Source organism: Panthera leo, chromosome D1 (assembly GCF_018350215.1).
Source record: "Panthera leo isolate Ple1 chromosome D1, P.leo_Ple1_pat1.1, whole genome shotgun sequence".
In the NCBI taxonomy this organism is placed as follows: domain Eukaryota; kingdom Metazoa; phylum Chordata; class Mammalia; order Carnivora; family Felidae; genus Panthera; species Panthera leo.
In genome coordinates, this window is record NC_056688.1 from 49,048,807 (window position 1) to 49,070,416 (window position 21,610).

Genomic DNA, 21,610 nt, shown 5'->3' on the forward strand with positions numbered 1-21,610 from the left:
TGAATGTATAATTGAATTGACCAGTGGCAATAAGACAAGAAACTTAAGTGTTATTCTTCCTCTTCAAATATCCAGCCTCCCTGTGTGTTATCGTTAACCAAGTTTCAATTAATCTTAGGATCACATGGATATATATTATATATTAAAATTACAGTAACTTTATCATGAAAGGCTGTTTCTTGCATCTTTAGTCAAAAAGTTTGCCACTCATCTCGAATCTCTATTTTAAAAGTTAAGGCTGTTAAAACACACTAGAAAAACTAAGGAGTCACTAAAAGCCTCACCCAGATTTAACTTCTTAAAGGAAAACAAGGTTTTCTATCTAGAATGATGTAACAAAGAATAGGTAGTATGTTAACTACTTGAAAAGCCTGATGCCTTTTCTGCCTTTTCATCTACCTCACTGAGATTTTTTTATAGGCTTTTCATTAAAATTTCATTTATAAATTTGTTAATCATGAAATTGTTTTTAAATGTACTGAAAAAGCAATTAAAATTTTCTTATCATGGATAATACAGATGTCTATTTTATTAGCTTTACATCATTTTTTCATATATAAGTAAGAAAGTTTTTCCACTGACAAGATCTAAAATTCAATTTCATAATTATTTAAAGTCATTAAATAAAATACTTTATTTAATAAAGTATTAAAGTAGCATTGTTAATGCTAATTATAATGACTTTAAACACTGTTCACAGAATCTAACTGACATAATTTGTAAACTATCATCCTTACTCAGGTTTTAAATACAGGAAGCTTTTAAAAATTGGTATTAATCCTGCCCTAAAGTATAGCCTTTATCCTTAGCTTAATTTTCTGGGAATAAAAAACGTAAGGTAGAAAAAAGATTGGATTTCCTTTGTCTTTTGCTCTTCATTTAAATTGAAGATGACATTTTTGTGTTTGTCTCTGTAAAATAATCACAAATGCATGACCCATAACCTGGTTTCTTTTCACAGCCTCAGTGTTTACATGCCTGGCAATAGCATTGGGATTTTACAGAATCTGGAAATAGCAGAGAAACTACTATATTCTTCTACTGCTGGCCACTGCTATTGACTTCTTAGAACACTACACCAGAAGAGATTACTTGGAGTGAAATTTGCAGCAGGTACTTAGTAAAACAAGATTATTCAAAGCATATATGGACTAAAAAAGAAATGTTTTAGAATGGGAAGATGTATTCTGTGTTTGTATTTTATATGTGTCTTTATCATGTTGAAAAGCTGTTCAAAATCCGATTGAGATAAAAGGCCTTTTGTCTTTATCCTTTTAATAGTTCATAGAAGCTGAGCCTGAGCTTTCTTGTGTTTGCTTGAACAACTGTATATCATATAGGATTTCTTTGATGTCTGTTGCAAATTTAAAAACTATTCCTAAACCTACATACTTGTTACTTTACTCAACTTTCCTGGTAACTACTGCACCATTACCTTTTCATGTAAAATAAAATGTTGTCATGGATGGAACTGGAGAGTGTTATGCTAAGTGAAATAAGTCATACAGAGAAAGACCGATACCATATGTTTTCACTCTTATGTAGATCCTGAGAAACTTAACAGAAGACCATGGGGGAGGGGAAGGAAAAAAAAAAAAAAGAGAGAGAGGGAGGGAGCCAAAACATAAGAGACTCTTAAAAACTGAGAACGGGCACCTGGGTGGCTCAGTCGGTTGAGCTTCCGACTTCGACTCAGGTCACGATCTCACCGTCTGTGAGTTCGAGCCCCACGTCGGGCTCTGTGCTGACAGCTCAGAGCCTGGAGCCTGCTTTGGATTCTGTGTCTCCCTCTCTCTCTAACCCTCCCCTGCTCATGCTCTCTGTCTCAAAAATAAAATAAAACATTAAAAAAAATTTTTAATAAAAAATAAATGAGAACTGAGGGTTGATGGGGGGTGGGTGATGGGTATTGAGGAGGCCACCTGTTGGGATGAGCACTGGGTGTTGTATGGAAACCGATTTGACAATAAATTTCATATTTAAAAAAAAAAATTTATGGGGCGCCTGGGTGGCTCAGTTGGTTAAACGTCCAACTTTGGCTCAGGTCATGATCTCGCGGTCCATGAGTTCGAGCCCCACGTCGGGCTCTGTGCTGACAGCTCAGAGTCCAGAGCCTGTTTCAGATTCTGTGTCTCCCTCTCTCTCTGACCCTCCCCCATTCATGCTCTGTCTTTCTCTGTCTCAAAAATAAATAAACATTAAAAAAGAAAAAAAAATTTTAATTTAAAAATTAATAAATAAAATGTTGTCATAACAAAATTGTTTGGATTTTAAAGGCAACTTACCATCTAACTGGAGATTTGGGGTTTTTTGGTAGTGGATTAAAACAATAACCTTTAAAATCATGTGTACCCTAGTGCAATTATATGACAGTATGAAATCTAAAGAGTTGCCAATGTCTTGAACTCTGAGTATTACATATACTTTTTTTGATTCACAAAAGCCAATTTATCCCTGCTTTTTAGAAATTCATCTTAAACTTATTACATAAAATGAAGGGTTTTGTTTGTTTTTTTTATGATTCCCTTAAATTCAGTAAACTTCCATTTGGTGACAAAGTAGATCAGGCAGAGTTTTATAAGGACCAGTTGAGAGTCAGTAAAAACCCTTCAGTGTATTTAAAAAGCAAATTGAAGTTTATAATTCCCCTTTAGTCAGTCTTTAAGAATTTAGATATATAAAAGTTTGCAGTATTTTTTTTTTAATATAAAGAAAAAAAGGCAACGGAAAAAGCTATGGTCACGAACATTAAACTGATCGTCATTTTATGGACTAACAAATAAAAGGTTGAAACTCTTGATTTCAGCTCACATCATATCTCACGTGTGGGTTTGAGCCCTGTGCTGGGCTCTGTGCTGACAGTGCAGAGCCTGCTTGAGATGCTCACTTGCTCTCTCAAAAAGTAAATAAACTTTAAAAAACACAATATTTCTACTTCTATCTCTAACATCTTTTTCACTTCTATTTTTGTTTTTCATTAACATAATTTGGCATAATAAATATATATTTGGCCTTTGTCCCCAGTTCCTGGCACAGATCTCCTAAAACCCTTACCGTTTCTTGATAGAGGTAATTACAGGCTTCTTTCCATTTTCTTGGCACACAGCTCCTGAAATCTTTTAAATCTTTGGAATGATAAGAGTGGGTTTTGTATGCTGAGATGACTGGTGGCTAGGAACCCTTATATAACTTCAGAATGGGGACCGGTTGCCAAATAGACCAAGGCATGATTAGAGGGTGAAACTTTCAGCCTCCCTGACCTCCCAACTCAACTCAACCTTTGGGGAAGGGAGAAGGACATGAGAGGAGCTGGAGGTTGACTGAGTTCAGTCACTACTGGCCAACCCAAGGAACACATCAGGCCACTGGTGACACAACGGGAGAAGGCATGGAAGCCTCATGCACTGCTCACTCCATACCTTGCCCCCTGCCTCTCCTTCATTTGGTGGTTCCTGAGACGTAGCCTTTCTAATAAACTAATAGTAAAGTGTTTCTCCAAGTCCCTTCCAGCAAATTGTTGAACCTGAGGAGAGGGTTCCTGAAACCTCCAAAAGTACCGCTGATTAGTCAGAAGTACCAGTGACAACCTGGGACTTGCAAAAGGATGTCTGAAGTGGGGGCATTCTTGTGGGACTGAGCTCTTAACCTGTGGAGTCTGATGCCAACTCTGGGTAATGTCAGAACTGGACCGTTGAACATCCAGATAGTGTCAGAAAATCCAAGAACTGGTTGTGCTGGAAACAGCACACATGACAATACATGTATGCGACTTATGATTAAATACATGTAATTTGAGGGTATTACAATCTTGATCTAGCTGCTCTACTAAGACCCAAAATAATGGTTGTTTAAAGAACAAAGAGGTTTAGTTCTTACTTACCTGCAGTCCAAGTGTAAGCATTCCAGGGCTAATATGCCAGCTCCGTGGTATCATCTTATTACTCTACCCTTCCTGGTGTTGCCCTCATTCACAAGGTCCAGTGACTCACCACCATATCCACATTCCAGAAGTAGAAAAGGGCAAGATGTAGGCAAGCCCTTTCCCTTTAAGGGCAAGACCCTGACGTTTTATACGCCATTTTGGTTCATACTCTATTGGCCACAACTTGGTGTCTTAGCTGCAAAGGAGATTGGGAAGTTAGCCCTTATCCTGAGCAGCCACAAGCCAGGTAAGTCCTAACACTGTGGGGGAAAAAGGGAGAACAGGTACTGGGGGCAACCAGGGAACCTCTGCCTCAAGGGTGCACGTTTCTATGACCACACTCATCTAGTTCTTCCCTACCTCTCTGCTACAAAGAGAGACGCGAGATGTGGCCTGGAGAAAACCGGAGCAAGAATAACAAACTAGAGTATAAAGCATTAACTTTAGGGTCACCGGGTGGGAAGGAAGAAGTAAAGCTGTATGTAGTCCCAGAAGGTGAGAAATAATGGATTTGGGAATTCCTGTGGTGGTCAAGAATGCAGATGCTGACCCTTCCCCGCTAAGGTTAGGGTCTTCCACATTGCTGTGTGATTCTGAGCAAATCAATCTTCCAGCTATAAAATATACCTGTCTCCCACTGCTGTGGTGAGAATTAAGAGATAATATGTGGAAAGGACTTACACATAGTAAGTACCAAATAAATGTTTTATTATAGATTGAAGGCCTATTGGAAACCACAGAGAAACTAACACTAATGACTATAAAGGTTATCAAAAGGATAGTTCAGGCATTTTTTAAGACCTGTTTACAAACCCTTGATCAGCCCGATCTTAGCACTCCGATGCACCCATGTCAGGCCAAACTGGTCCTGATGACACTGTGTCAGAATGGCCTTCAGCATCCATGTAAATAAAGCACATGCCAGGACCCAGAGGGTGAGCATCTGGTGAATGGTGAGAAAGCTGCTCCCTGGGAAGCCCAAAGCCAACAATCAGCTCTTCAGGAGGAGGCAAGATCTAGACAACTGCCCCATGACCAAATCGACCAAATCGGCTACATCAAGGAGGGAGCAGGTAGAGGTAGGAAGGGAGGGAACGAAGTCTGAACTGAAATGAAATGCTGGGTTCTTTTTTGGTCAGCAATGTCAGGGGGGAAAAGAGGAAGAAAGAATAATAAAACCATGTGTCTTTTATCCTGTCCAGTCTGCCTCATTTCTGTGTTGCTTTCTTATAAAGCTTGCAAGACAAGGCAATGGTTGAATTCTGAAACAGATTATTTAAATAGGTATCCTTAGCAAACACATACTATGACTTTTTTTTCTTTTACAAGAACAGATTTTCACTTTACATAAAACTTTCCTGAGATACTTGGTTGTTACTGTAAAGACGTCCTTTTCTAAAATTTACTTGTCTGATGCTGCATTTTCTCCTAAATCCACATGCTTTCTAAAAGTCATTTGAAAAGTTAAAAAATGATAGTCTCTAGAAAGTTAAAATTCTCTTTGGCTTCATAATTTTTAATGTCTACATTTATTTTGATTACTGACTATACCATCTTATATTTTAAAGTTTGTGTGTGATTACTTGCAGAATTAATTACTCATAAATGTGGAGTCTTGCCTACATAAATATATAAAAGTATATTGGGAGAGGGAGTATAGCTAAGTGCATGCAACTTTAGCAATCCCTTTGATAGTCTATATTTCTGCCTCCAGAACTGGGATAGCATATATAAGAGTAACTCTGAAGAGAACTTACAGGTTTTATATCAATTTAAAAATGAAAAACAAGTTTATTTAAAGTTATTTCATTGATGAGTACCTTCTCACAAAAACTCCCCCAGAAGACACCTTTTTCTTCACTCGCCTTTTATCTTTGCTTGAGTCAGTAGAGTCCTCTTCCTACAAAGAAAATGGCCAAATGAGAGATCTGCAGTAGACACAATTTCATCTTTCTACATGATCTGTTCCAAAAGAAGAAATTTAGCCATACTGTTATTTTCAACTCTGGGTTAAAATTTAGGCTTTTGTATAAATAAATTCTCAAATCTGAAGTATCAGTCCATCATACTATGCTGATTCATGGACTAGGTAGGAGACACCTAGAGAAACCAACCAGTGCTGGCTCTGCCTGATACATCCCCAAAAGAGAACAGCCCTATTTCTGCTTTTTTTCTTAGCCTGTCACTTCTCAATATACTGCTAAATGACACACACACAGTGTTAGAATGTCATCGCCTGGATTCTTTGCAAGCCCGGTAGTACTAGGAACCACATCTAGTTCCTTCCATTCCTTCATTCCACATCCACTCCATTCCTTCCTCTGTGTTCATACAACATCCTTCTACTGCCCTTGTCTCACTCTTCACTCTGCCTGCCACCACTGTTTCCAAATATTTCTCATCCATCATGGTATTCTCAGGACCTAGCACAGAAGATCCACTTAATGCCACAAGGAGCAAGAGAGAGCTAGAAATAAGGTGACACTCACTCAGCAGATGCTACTCATCCATGAGTAATTCTCTCAGTCAAAAATGCTCTGCACCCAGCTGTCCAGGACAGAGCTGAATGCAGGGCTCCAAGAACCACACAAGGCACATACATGTCCATGGGAAGAGCTCGTGGCTGGGGTTAGGATTCCACCAGGTGTTCCTGCCCACACCTTTGCACTATAAATATGGTCACTATTATCAAAACCAATTGCTGCTGTTGTTACTATTATCAAAAACTATTTAAGTACATTACAGATGTCAGACGATCCTAAGAAACTACCCTGAGAAATTTTTCCTGGATAAAAATTATACTATTACAGACTGTTGCAGAGAAAAGTCTTCAAGGCACAGCTGAATGCAATCATAGGTCCTGACCAGAAGGTGGCAGGAGATTTGGTCAAAATTTCTTAAATCTGTATAAACGAGCACTGAACAGAAAGTTCATTTTATTTATACGTTATGTATTTAGACTCCCAAATAAACTAATTCTTCCTACTCTCAAGTATAGGGCTCCACACATTTATTTATATACCGACAATGTTTATGCAGCTTGAACATGGAAAATGAAAAGAAAGGAAGGAAAAAGAAAAGGATATGAAAAAGCGTGAATGTAGTCCTATGAATACTACGAGATAGAAAATACCTCAGTATTGCCACTTAGTCTTTCATTTAACATCAATACAACTTTGTGAGACCGGTGTTATCACCATTTCAAAGATGAACTGAAGACTCAGAAGCTTTTGCAGAAAAGAAGCAGTGGCAGGACTGCAGCTGCCAAAAAAGGTTGGTGACATTTGCTCATTTATGAAAAATCGATTAACCTAAAGTAGGACTGCAAAAGACGGTGGGCCCGGAGTACAGTGACCTTGAGTCGGCTCTCCTGAAAACCACATGGTTGGTAGAGAGCAGAGCTTTAGGGGGGATGTGTGGTAGCATGTGGAATCGAGCCCAACCCTGAGAACAGATGTTCTGGGGTAAGAAAGTAATATTTTAAATAGCTACTAAAAAATAAAAATTTTCCAGGTAGACAAATCGATTTGGAATGACTCAAAGATGGTGAGGCTTGGGTAATCTCCAAAAGATGTAGGATCTGGTGCTGCCAGGAGACGGAGGCGGCGGATCTCCTGCCGCAGGTTGAGACAGCACATCAGGATTCAGACTGTAGGGGGTAGTTTATGAAAGGTGTGTGTCCTCAGGTCCCCGGCCAATACCCAGTGACCGCACAGGCTGGCCTCTCTACACAAAAGCTTCCCACAGTGGCTAGGAGTGGTGCAAGGTAAGCACTGCAAAAATGAAGAGAATGGGTTATAATTAATTCTGTCTCTTGGAAAAGTAAGGGCTGGTAAGATACCAAAACTGAGAGAAAGTGTGTGAATGCATGCATGCAGAGAAATACACACACATGTTTGTAGATGAATAGAATGCTGTTGACACGAGATACACCAAACCATTACCAGTAGCTTCCTCTGGAGAGTTGGACTTGGTATGGGAAGGAACGACTGCCCTGCTTTTAACATTTTATAACAAGCACATGTGTTAATATTTTAAAAGTGGTTATTAAAGAGACTAATGATAAGTTTGTACAAAATAAAAAGGAGCCAGGAAGTTCTTACAAATCAGAGTTGAGAATTAACTCACCCACGATGACCAAAGAAAACATTTCCCTATGGGAAAGAAAACACGAAATGCACCTGAATCACTACCCTGTGTCACATGAGCTTCCACAAGGGCTACATCAAGCTGTCTTCGTTCACAAGAGAGAGTGAGGGTCACAGAGTCTCCCCAGTTTGCATTCTGCCTGCTCTGCTCTGAGACCAGAGGGCCGTGATATGAGCACCACTGTGGGTCACCTGCTGTCACTTTCACTCTATTTTCTATACCTGCTTTTCTGTATTTGTTCTTTGTATTTGACTCTTATATCCATTTCTTTTCAGCTTCTTCCTACACATTTGTCCTTTTTATTTGTCACTCTAAAGCATTTTTCTAGATTTTAGAGCTATATTTTGAATTCCAAATTCATAATTCTAGCCGAGAATTATAAGCAGAGCTAAAACTATGGGATCAAAAAGTAGAGACTGACTACTGATCTCACCATTACTAGCTGTGTGAATTTAGACAAGTCACTTAAAGTCTCTGAGCCTCGGTTTCCTCACATTAAATGAGGGCAGATCAAATGACATATACTAACACATGAAAGAACTTTGTGAAGGTGAAGCGTTACAGATGTTAGTTTTTACTACTCTGCAATCTGAACAAAGGGATGCTATGACCACTCCCACGGTGGCTCCTTTCTACTCTTCCAGCTGCTCTTGCATCCAACTGCTCGCATCGGCAGCACATATACTAACAATTTCTTTTGAGGAGCTGAAGCTTTCTTACATGGAATCATTATTCTGGCTATTTAGAATGTTAAAGTATACAGATTCCAGCTGTCTGAGAATTATTATTACTCTGCTTATAAAAAAATATTTTTCCTCAGGGCACCTGGGTGGCTCAGTCGGTTAAGCCTCCGGCTTCAGCTCAGGTCATGATCTCACAGTTCATGAGTTTGAGCTCTGCATTGGGCTCTGTGCTGACAGCTCAGAACCTGGAGCCTGCTTCGGGTTCTGTGACTCCCTCTCTCTCTGCCCCTCCCCTGCTGAAGCCCTCTAAATAAATATTAAAAAATACATTTTTTCCTCATGTGTCACAAACAATGACACTGCACACTTCTGAGGATGCTATACTAGCCAGTATATATGTATATGTAAGTATGTGTGTGTACATATAAAGTTTTATACTGTTATACACATAACTCCTTTAATCTTTACAACACTTTACCAAGTACAAATTATTAACTATGGCTTAAAAATAAGGCACAGAGAGGTTAAATGACTTGTCCAAACTAAAAAGGGTTATGACCAAGATTCAAACCCTAGCTTAGACTCTTAGCTACTCTTATATACCACTTCTTGAGAGAGATAAATGTGTTAAGAAGGACACCAACCACAGCAAAGCTGGAGACCTGAATCTTTTCCAGTGTCTTCCTGAGTTGATCCACCTCTGCGCGATACTCATCCAGCTGACCTTCTAATTTTTCTCTGCGTAGCCGTTCATACTCCAGCTGGCCCTGCAGCTCCTTGATTGTCCTATCAAAAAAAGTTGTTTTCAGTCAGTCTCCAATATGAGCTACCAATTATTTTTGGCAATAGCGAAAAGCATACATGCATTGTATTTAAGGCAAATAAAACAAAGAAATAATTTATTCAACAAATAGGTACGGAGAGTCTAGTATGAGCCAGCACTGATCTAGACACTGGGGAATGAAACAGGCCAAATCTGCCTTCCTCAGGCTTATCTTAGCTATGGAAGAAGACAGTAAAGAAACAAGTAAATAATATGGTATGGGGAAAGGTGATAAATGCCAAGGGAGAAAAAATTTAAGCAAGAAAGAGTAATATAAAATGTCGCCGAGGAGGGGATTAATACTTCAGACACAGTGGCCAGGGAAGGCCTTCCTGAGAAGGGGGCTTCTAAAAAAATCCTAAAGGAAATGAGAGAGGTAACGACATAGACATCTGGGGGAAGAGCATTCCACAGGGAATAGCATGTGCAAAGGCCCTAAGGCAGAAGTATGCCTGGCGAACTGGAAGAAAACCAGAAGCCAATGTGGCTGGAGTAAAGTATAAAAGGAAGACTAGTAGGTCACAGAGGCAAAAGAGAGCCAGAATAAGCAGGGCCTTCTAGGTCACAGCAAGAATCTAGGCTTTCACCCTGAATGAAGTGGGAAAGCCATTGGAGGGTCTGGGCAGAGAAACAGCATGAGCTTAGACTTTTGTTTTGCTTTCGTATTTTTTTGATGATCTACAATTTGAGTAAAATACAAATATTAACTGAACAATTCAAGGAGTTTTGATTAATGTGTAAACCTTGTAATCACCACAACTGCCAAGATACAGACTATTTTCATTGCCTCAGAAAGTTCCCTCGTGTCCTTCCCAAGTGATCTTCATTTCTCATATGCAACCACATTCTGAATGTCTATCATGTTAGATTAGTTTTGCCTATGCTTATAAATGAAATTGCATATTACATACTTTTGTGTGCTTGACTTCCTTCAGTCAACAGTATGTGAGATTTACTGGACCCAGATTTTAACATGATTACTCTGGATGCTGTGTTGAAAAAGATTTCAGGGTTTGGGGACATAGAATCAGGGGGCAGGGACAGGAAGCTGGAAATGCATCAGGGAGATGTTAAAATAAATCCAGACAAGAGATGATGACACTTGAACCAGGATATTTTTCTGCCTTGTTGCTGGATAGTGGGGGGGAACAGAATTTCCGAAGCAGGCTGGGTGGGATGTCAGGTTCCTGTGAGGGCGATCTAAGAGCATCAGTAGTAGCTCTCTCATGGAAGTGAGCGGGGTTGAGACTGGGAATAGGGAAGAAGAATGTCAACTGATTCAGCAAACAAGATTCAGCAAACAAGAAGGGAAATTCATTCCCAGGACAGAGTAACACCACTGGTGCTTTGCTGTATTGTGACTCTGATCTAACTAAGCGATAACAACAAAATCAAAAGGACGTCCCTCAAACCAATACTTGTCCAGTGTTTCTTTCCAATTAGACCTAAAAGCACGGGTTTGTACCTAAAGAATAAATGTCTTAAGATGTACTCAACACAAAGTGGTGAACAAATGCTACAGAAGAATTAAAGCTCACTCAGAAGACACTGAAGTCTCAGCTGACATGAAGCTACACTTGGCACAAAGACTAAAGCAATCTTTGGGGGAGAATCTGTTCAAAATCATATCAACAGGATAACCATTTCACAGTGAAATGTGAATATTAGCATTAAAAGTCCCATGAAGGACTGTTAAAAATCATAATCATCTCAGATAACAGGTTTGGAGTCAAATAGACTCAGGCTCAAATCCTGGCTCCACTTCCCATCCTTTCTCCTGCCTTTGTGACTTCATGAGACTCACTTAACCTCTATATTAAGTCTTGGTTTCCCATACACGTAGTAAGACAATAGCTCCTGGCCCCATGAAGGCTGCATGAGATAACGTATCTAAGAAGCTTATCTAGTGCTCAGCACACAGTAGTGCTCAGAAGTCATACAAGCAGCCATAGAAGTACTAATCTACCTTAGAAGGAAAGCAAAGAAAACCAAAGTTTAAAGCTCATTATCTAGGGAAAAAAAATGCTCCAGTGTGAAGAACTTTTCCAGACCACAAGGGTTTTCAGCCAGGCTCTTAAGCAAAGGCCAATACTAAAAATATTCTACACCTCAAAACACTTTAATCAATGTAGAGGCAGTGAACACCTGAGATACCAAAAAGACCTCTAATTAAAAAGCAATTCTTCTTTTTGTTTTGTTTTGTTTTGGTCTGCCACAGCTTCCTAGTGTCTAAAATCCCACTAAGAGGGTATTTTGGCTTATGGCTTTGACTCGTTTAAATTCCCAAGTACCTGAGGCTACATTGAGAAGAGGGTGGAGGAAAAGGAAACAGGTCCTAAGAGTGTGAGGGACTCAAGCAAAGAAAAGGGAAAGCAGAGTCCATGTGGGCTGCTCTTTACAGACCCATGTTTTGATTAGGCCAGAATCCCTTGTCCTGTCTCCCCTTGTTCCCCGCCTGGTGGAGGAAGTGAGCACGAGGCACCCTCTCTTCCAGCAACACCAAATGTGCAGCAAGGCGATTCAGGGTGCAGGCAGTGACAGGTGAGGGCAGCTATGGAACCCCTCACTGCCCCTGGACACGACCACATTCTCTGATTGGGCAGGACAGTTGGGGAGCCCAGGACCGGGTCTCAGATTTTCAAGTAATCAGTCCAATTTGACAGGAACAGGTAGAGACTGTTGGTTGATAAGCTCAAAGTAGGTGTGGTCTCAAAAAAATAGAGTTTCAGTTTTATAAGATGAAAAGAGTTCAGGAGATCGGTTGTGCAAAACTGTGAAAGTACTTAACACCCCTGAATTGTACCCTTAGAAATGGTTAAGATGATACATTCCATGTTATGTGTATTTTACCACAACCAAAAATCATCTTAACATCTTCTCCATCTGGGGGTTTAAGAGAAAAACTGGCTGGAACCTTACACCCTTTGGTGAGGATGGAAAAACAGGTTGTCAACAAACCCTTACACAGCATTTAGAAAGGTAACTAAAAGCAAACCATAATAGTTTGGAGGACATTACTTTTCTGACTCAAGCTGTTCTTTCTTCTGCTTTAGATCTTCTTCTGTTATCCCTCCCAAGTGTTTATAGTTGCTCTCAGCAATTTCCAGCATGTGTCTCAATTCAACAATTTTCTTATAAGCTCTCACTGCAAGACAAAGTTGAATAGGAACCTTGTTTAGACAGATAACAGCTCATGTGTTCACAGGATGCTGGTCCTGAAACATGCTTCTTTGAGAGCCAGTCCCTCAACGCTCTGCGGAAAGGGGTGAGGGGAAGATGGCATATACATAGAGGATAAATATCAGTAACAGAAGATTAGGGTGAACAAGCAGTGAAATACCTGAATGGAGGATCCTTTTCTTGCTATGGGAGGATGTATCAAATTGCTATGGTTATTAATACTACAAACAGGAAGGCTTAAAAAACACCGTGGTTTCTTAGGATTAGTGGTGTATTTCAAGACCATGCACAATCTACTATATGTAAGAAAATTAGAAAAACTGAAATATGCTTGATTTAAAATAAACCAGATCTAACCCAGCCCCCCAATTTTTTTTTAAGTTTATTTCTTTATTTTGAGAGAGAGAGAGCACACAAGCGCAGGGGAGGGACAGAGAGAGAGAGAGGGAGAGAGAGAATCCTAAGCAGGGTCCACACTGTCAGCAAGGAGCCTCATGTGGGTTTCAATCCCATGAAACGTGAGATCATGACCTGAGCTGAAATCAAGAGTCAGGCATTTAACAGACGGAGCCACCCAAGAGCCCCAGCCCCCTAATTTTATCATTAGTCACTTGTAATATCTATTTAAGCAAGAGAATACTGAGGGAAGGAAGTTTTGAAAGCTGCTTTTAGCTATTATCCAACTACCAAAACTTTTTTTTAAATTTTTTTTTCTAATGTTTATTTTTAAGAGAGAGAGAGAGAAAGACAGTGTGAGCAGGGGAGGGGCAGAGAGAGAGGGAGACACAGAATCTGAAGCAGGCTCCAGGCTCTCTGCTGTCAGCACAGAGCTGGAAGCGGGACTCCAACTCACAAACCGCGAGACCATGACCTGAGCCGAAGTTGGACACATAACCAACTGAGCCACTCACATGCCCCCCAAACTGAGTTTTCTATCCTTGTGGCAGTGGTTCTTAACCTTGGGTGATTGTCTCCTCCAAAGGCCATTTTTGCTCGTCATACTTGGAAAGTAACAGACTGTTGGCAGCTAGAGGTGTGGGATGAAACTAAAATCTTAAAATGCACAGGAAAATCTCCCTCAACAAATAAGCATCTGGCCCAAAAGATCAATAGTGCAGAAGTTGAAAAACCCTGCTTTATGGGACCAGGTTAGCAAGTCACAGCCTCTTCTCCCTAACACTTAACACACGGATTTCTCTCTCAATAGGTTATAGAGCTGCAGGTTCCAAGCTACATACGTCAGAATCAGGGTCACTTTAAAAAGGTATGTGTTTGTGTCTCATACCAGACTTACAACTTCAGGTACTGGTACTAAGCCCCTCAGACAATGTTGATTGGCAGACAGGTTTGGGAACCACGATAACCAGCAGCAACAAGTAGAATTTAAGAAAAGAGAGGTTAAAGAAGATCAAAAGAACTGTGGCTATTTAGCTCATATAATAATTCTTTAATATCCAAAGGCTATATTTTAAAAGAGCTGTTCTATGGGGTCATTAGAGTTAAGAGCTAGGATTAAATGAGATTAGCTCCAGGAAGAGAGATTTTTAACTCAACAAAGGAGAAACTTGTCAACAAAAACAGTAAGAGCTATTATGTATTTCTGGAGTGCCTGTGATGTGCAAGACATTACATTAAGTTCCTTACACATTTTAATCCTCACAAGAATGCTGTCAGATGAAAATGGGATCCCTGGAAAACAATGAGTGTCTTGTCACTGAAGGTGACTCAGTGGATGCTGGATGACATGTGACAGCAATGTTGAGTCAAAAGCCAAACTTCAAATGGGTATAGGGTTCTATGATGCCATAGTCCTAAATATAATTTCCTAAAGAATGCTCTAAATTGAGGCTCAGTCCCAGGAATTGTCTATGTCAAGAAATCCAATCAGTCCCCTACAGGTGCTCTGGCAAAATGCAGTGTCCCAAGAAGAGGTCGTCTTGTCCTTCAGGTTTTGTTCTGGAATAAAATTAAATAAGGATGAGAAAAAAGCCCATGGTTTCATAACTTCACTAGCTACAAGCACCCCAGCTAGGTACCAGTGAGCTTCACTGTACGGCAAGAGTTTAAGACTGCATTTGTATCAAACACACCACAGTAGGAAATGGTTCTAGTCACATTCTTGGTCTGTCCTAAAACATCTTTTCAAAATGTTGTGATTCACTGACAATGATCCCCTTACAAATATCTCTTACTCAAATAATTTTAGAAGTAAATTGAAAGTCTACAAATCAACTACTCATTCTCTGAGGCTCTAAGTTCATGCTACTTCCCAAAAGAATCACCAAAAATTTCAGTACAAACAAGAAAATAAAAAGTAGATAAATTGAACTTTATCAAAATTAAAAGCTTCTGCAAGATTTCAGTCCAACAGACATATCAAATCTATACCTATTTATAGAGCAGTTGCTCCTGAATAAGAAGTGAGGGCTACTGAACAGCTTCTGCACAACAAAAGATGGAGAGACCACATAGAAAACAAACAGCAAGAGAAACAGAGACATGGCAATGAAGGGAATTCCCACTCCCGATGTTGTAAACTACAGTAGGAAGGGACCATGAGCAGATTCATCTGCCCAGAGGCCCAGAAAAAAAAAGCCAGAGTTTAAAGGGGCAACTAGAATATAAAGGAACCACCATTAGAACCCTGCCAAACAACAGGGGAACTGTTGGAACTCTCTCTGAATCAGAAAGGCTGGCGAGGTGCACAGTTCATGTTCCCACTCTACCCTGATAGCACAGATAGATGCAGGGTCTGATGTCCATAGCCAGCCTATCCCCTCAGTAATCCTGGGGCCCCTAGCCCACAATAGCCCCATCAGTCCCACCAAGGCAGGCCTCAGTGAGGTGCACACTAGGACCCTCTGGTCTGCACTCACAATAGTTCCAGCCATCTTGCCAAGGTGACACAGGCTCAAAGTGCCATGCAACATTGAGGTCCATACCATATTGGCTCCAGATAACTTGCCAGAGCATCCCCAGCATAGCAGAAGGAACCCCCGGCCTGCAACTACCCCAGCTCTAGCCAATCAGCAGGGAACCCTCTGAATTAAGCACTTTGGGACACTCTGATTTGTACCCATTTCAGCTCTAGCTATCCTGCCAAGGTGCCTTCAATGCACAGAGCCCTGAGCCATATTCACTTCAGCTTCAGCTGTCCAGCCAGGGTGCTCTCTGCATGCACAGCCCTAAGAATGCCCCCACCTACACCAACCTCTGCTCTGCCCATGACACCAGAAGAGCCCCAGCACAGAGTGCTCCAGGACCTCCATTCAGCCAAAGTTCCAGTCAGCCAGCCAAAGTCTAAACAGCATGCTACTAAACAATGAATGAGTCAATGAGGACATCAAAGAATAAATAAAAAATGCATGGATACAAATGAAAATAAAACACAATGATCCAAAATCTTTGGGATGTAGCAAAAGCAGTTCTAAGAGGGAGGAGTATAGCAATACAAGTCTACCTCAAGAAGCAAGAAAAATCTCAAATGAACAACCTAAACTTATACCTAAAGGAGCTAGAAAAAGAACAACAAATGATGCCTTAAGCCACCAGAAGGAAGAAATAAGAATCAAAACAGAAATAAATGATATAGAAACTAAAAAAAAAAAAAAAAACAATAGAAAAGATCAATAAAACCAGCTGTTTCTTTAAAAAATTAATTGATAAACCTCTAGCCAGACTTAGCAAAAAGAGAAAGAAAGTAACAAAATCACAAATGAGAGAGGAAAAAAATAACAACCAACACCACAGAAATACAAACAATTATAGGAGAATACTATGAAAAACTATATGCCAACAAACTGGACAACCTATAAGAAATGAATAAATTCCAAGAAATAAATACATTATCAAAACTGAAACAGGAAGAAATAGATAATTTGGACAGATTGATAGCAAAGAAGTTGAATCAGTAATCAAAAAACTCCCAAAAAACGAAGTCCAGGACCCAGATGGCTTCGGAGGCAAATTCTACCAAACATTTAAAGAAGAGTTAATGCCTATTCTTCTCGAACTATTCAAAAAAACAGAAGAGGAAAGAAAACTTCTCAGTTCATTCTATGAGGCCAGCATTAGCCTGATACCAAAACCAGATAAAGACACCACAAAAAAAAGATAACTACAGGCCAATACCTCTGATGAACACAGATATAGAAAACCTCAACAAAATACTAGCAAACTGAATCCATGGGATTTATTCCTGGGTTACACAGGTGGTTCAATATTCACAATCAATTAGTGTGATAGATTAATAAAAGAAAGGATAAGAACCATAAGATCATTTTGATGCAGAAAAAACCATTGACAAAATACAACATCGATTCATGATAAAAACTTTCAACAAAGTACGTTTAGTGAGAACATATCTCTACATAATAAAGGCCATATATGAAAAACCCACAGCTAATATCATCCTAAATGGGGAAAAACTGAGAGCTTTTCCTCTAAAGTCAAAAACAAGGCAGGAATGTCCACTCTCACCACCTTTATTCAATATAGTACTGGAAGCCTAGGCACAGCAATCAGACAACAACAACAAAACCTAAAAAGCATTTAGGGGCACCTGGGTGGCTCAGTTGGTTAAGCATCTAACTCTTGATTTCAGTTCAGGTCATGATCTTGCAGTTACTGCGTTTGAGCCCCACATCGAGCTCTGTGCTGACAGTGTAGAGCCTACTAGGGATTCTCTCTTTTTTCCTTCTCTCTCTGCCTCTCCCCTGCTTGTACTCTCTCAAAATAAATAAACTTAAAAAAAAAAAAAGACTGAGGATAACAAAAGGCTCAGAATCACTTGCTCAAATATTGCTTCTCCACCAATCTTTCCATTCTGGTTTATGGATATTTGAAAGTCTCATTTTATCATCTATTATTTGTATAGCAGTGTTGTCCAAAAAAACCTTTTCATGATGATGTAAAAATGTTCCTTATGTGCGTTATTCAATATGGTCACACGTGTCTAGTGACTACTACCCTGGATAGTATTGCTATAGAGTACTAGTTATTCTATTATTAGTTTTCATTTATCTTTGTCTATAAGTGCTGAATTCTGAATAAATTCATAAGTACACCCTAAAAATAAAATAATAAAAAAAGAAATGGCATCTAACTTGGTAATAAATAAGTAAACCTTTCACTATTTGCAAATGGCATGATACTATATATATAGAAAACCCAAAAAACTCCACTAAAAAATTACTAGAAATGATACACCAAGTTAGTAAAGTCACAGGTTACTAAATCAACGTACAGAAGTCTGTGGCATTTCTCTTACACCAATAATGAAACATCAGAAAGAGAAATTAAGGAAAGGATCCCATTTACAATTGCACACAAAAAGTATAAGATACCTAGGAATAAACCTGACCAAAGAGATGAAAGACCTGTACTCTGCAAACTACAAAACATTAATGAAAGAAATTGAAGATGACATAAAAGACATTCCATGTTCATGGAATATTGTTAAAATATGTTAAAATGTCTGTACTACCGGAAGCAATCTACACATTTAATGTGATCTCTATCAAAATGCCAAGAGTATTTTTCATAGAACTACAACAAACAATCCTAAAATTTGTATGGAACCACAAAAGACCCTGAATACCCAAAGTAATCTTGAAAAAGAAAAGTAAAGCTGGAGGTATCATAATTCTGGACATCAAGTTATATTACAAAGCTACAGAGATCAAAACAGTATGGTACTGGCACAATAATAGACACACAGATCAATGGAACAGAATTGAAAACTGAGAAATGAACCCACTATACGGTCAATTCATCTTTGACAAAATAAGACTATCCACTGAGAAAAAGAATGTCTCTTCAACAAATGGTGCTGGGAAAACTGGACAGCAACAGGCAAAAGAATGAAACTGTGCCACTTTCTAACACCATGCACAAAAATAAATTCAAAATGGATTAAAGACCTAAATGTGAGACCTGAAACCATAAAAATCCTAGAACACAGGCAGTAAACTCTTTGATGTCGGCCATAGTAACCTCCCTCTAAATATGTCTCCTGAGGCAAGGTTAACAGAGCAAAAATAAACTTTGGGGACCGTATCAAGATAAAAACCTTCTGCACAGCAAAGGAAACAATCAACAAAACTAAAAGCAACCTACAGAATGGGAGAAGATATCTGTAGATGACATATCTATCTGATAAAGGGTTAGTATTAAAATATATAAAGAACTTATAAAACTCAACACTCAAAAAATGAATAATCCAATTTAAAAAATGGGCAGAAGAGGGGCGCCTGCTCAGTTGGTTAAGAGTCTGACTTCGGCTTAGGTCATGATCTCATAGTTCGTAGGTTCAAGCCCCTCACTGGGCTCTGTTCTGACAGCTCAGAGCCTGGAACCTGCTTCAGATTCTGTGTCTCCTTCTCTCTCCACCTCTCCCTGGCTTCTGCTCTCTTTCTCTCTCAAAAATAAATAAATAAACCTTGTTTTTTAAATGGCAGAAGACATGCATAGACATCATTCCAAAGAAGACATACAGATGGCCAACAGACACATGAAACTGATCAGGGTAGTACAAATCAAAACTACAATGAGATATCACCTCACACCTGTCAGAATGGCTAAACTCAACAACACAAGAAACAAGGATGGCAAGGATATAGAGAAAGGTGAGGCCTCGTGCACTGTTAGTGGGAATGCTCACTGATACAGCCACTGTGGAAAACTGTATTGCGATTCCTCAAAAAGTTAAAAACAGAACTACCCTACAATCCAGCAATCAGACTACTGGATATTTACCTAAAGAATAGAAAAATACTAATTCAAAGGGATACATGCCATCCTATGTTTATAGCAGCATTACATACAATAGCAAAATTATGGAAACAGCCCAAGTGTCCATCAACTGATAAATGGATAAAGATGATGTAGTATGTATATGTATGTATACACACACACACACACACACACACAAATGGAATATTATTTAATCATTGAAATCAATGAAATCTTGCCATCTGCAACATAAATGGAGCTAGAGTATACTGCTAAGTGAAGTAAATCAGAGAAAGACAAATACCATATGGTTTCACTCATATGTGTAATTTAAAAAACAAACAAGCAAAGGGGGTAAAAAGAGAGAGTGACAAACCAAGAAACGGACTCTTGGGCCTTCTTGGTGGCTCAGTCAGTTAAGCGTCCAACTCTTGATTTCGGCCCAGGTCATGATCTCACAGTTCACATGATGAAATCCATGTTGGGCTCTGTGCTGACAGTGCAGAGCCTGCTTGGGATTCTCTCTCCCTCTCTCTCTGCCCCACCCCCATTGATGCACATGCTCTCTTGCTCTCTCTCAAAAAATAAAGACCATAACAAGAGAAAAACAAGGGCATTATGTGATAATTCACAGGTCAATACAGGTCAAGAGGATATAATAAATGTAAGTATCTGGACACCCAACATTTCAGCAGCTAAATACATAAAGTAAATATTAACAGATATAAGGGAAAGATGTAATACAGTAAGAGCAGAGGATTTTTTTAAGTAGACTCCATGCCCAACATAGGACTTGAACTCATGACCCTGAGATCAAGAGTTGGATACTCTACCAACTGAGCCAGCCAGGTACTCCTAAGAGTAGAGGACTTTAAAACCCCACTTACATCGATAGATAGATCATTCAGGATGAAAATCAGTAAGGAAACCTGTCTTTCAATGACACATGAGGCTAAATGAACTTAGCAGGTTTATACAAAACATTCTTTCCAAAAACAACAGAATACACATTCTTTTCAAGTGCACATGGAATGTTTTGCAGGATAGATCATATTAGGTCACAAAACAAGTCTCAATACATTTAAGAAGACTGAAATCACATCATCTTTTTCAACCATAACATTATGAAACTAAAAATAAATCCCAAGAAAAAAACTGGAAAAAAACACAAACACATGGAGGCTAAACAGTATGTTACAAAACTACGAACAGGTCAACAAATAAAAGAGGAAATTTAAAAAGAAAAAAAAGGAGACAAATGAAAATGAAAACACAACAGTCAAAAATCTTTGGGATGCAGCAAAAGCAATTCTAAAAAGGAGATTCATGGTGAAACAAGTCTACTTCAAGAAACAGGAAAAACAAATAAAAAATCTATGTACCTAAAAGAACTAGAAAAAGAACAAAGCCCAAAGTTAGTACACAGACAGAAATAATAAATACTGGTGCAGAAATAAATGAAACAGGGGCGCCTGGGTGGCTCAGTCGGTTGAATGTCCGCCTTCGGCTCAGGTCATGATCTCGCAGTCTGGGAGTTCGAGCCCCGCGTCGGGCTCTGTGCTGACAGCTCAGAGCCTGGAGCCTGCTTTGGATTCTGTGTCTCCCTCTCTCTCTCTCTGCCCCTTCCCCACTCATGCGCACACACACACACTCTCTCTCTCTCCGTCAAAAATAAATAAACATTTAAAAAATTAAAAAAAAAAAAAAGAAATAAATGAAACAGAAAGTAAAAAAAAAAAAAATTGAAAAAATTAATGAAACCAAGAGCTGGTTCTCTGAAAAGGTAAAATTGATAAACCTTTAGCCAGACTCATCAAAAAAAAAAAAAAAAAAAAAAGAGGACACAAGTAATATTTGAAATGAAAGGGGAGAAGCAACAGTAACCAACACCACAGGAATATAAAGGAATATAATAGAATACTACAAAAAATTACATGCCAGCAAAGTACCTAGAAAAAATGGATAAATTTATAGAAACATATGAACTTTCAAAACTGAATCAGTAAGAAAACAGCCTGGGTGGCTCTGTCAGCTAAGGATCCGGCTCTTAATTTCAGCTCAGGTCATGACCTCATGGTTGGTGAGATCGAGCCCCACATGGGACTCTGTGCTGACAGCATG

The 21,610-nt window shown here is 39.2% G+C and overlaps 2 protein-coding genes across 7 annotated transcripts in view; one reads left to right on the forward strand and one right to left on the reverse strand.

The window, feature by feature from the left end:
• CCDC90B (coiled-coil domain containing 90B) overlaps positions 1–1,471 on the forward strand; it is a 46,104-nt gene extending 44,633 nt beyond the window's left edge. For 5 of the 6 annotated variants that reach the window (XM_042904562.1, XM_042904561.1, XM_042904560.1 and 2 more), the window contains one exon: positions 962–1,471. In XM_042904562.1, the coding sequence (XP_042760496.1) occupies positions 962–1,061 (100 nt within the window). In that variant the 3' untranslated portion in view covers positions 1,062–1,471. The remainder of the gene's footprint in view (positions 1–961) is intronic. The other variant, XM_042904563.1, reaches the window with a different exon arrangement.
• Positions 1,472–5,693: 4,222 nt separating this feature from the next.
• ANKRD42 (ankyrin repeat domain 42) overlaps positions 5,694–21,610 on the reverse strand; it is a gene marked incomplete at its 5' end in the record, with an annotated part of 73,403 nt that continues 57,486 nt past the window's right edge. The window contains 3 exons of the mRNA XM_042907122.1: positions 5,694–5,822; positions 9,399–9,540; positions 12,596–12,722. Of these exons, the coding sequence (XP_042763056.1) occupies positions 5,724–5,822; positions 9,399–9,540; positions 12,596–12,722 (368 nt within the window). The remainder of the gene's footprint in view (positions 5,823–9,398; positions 9,541–12,595; positions 12,723–21,610) is intronic.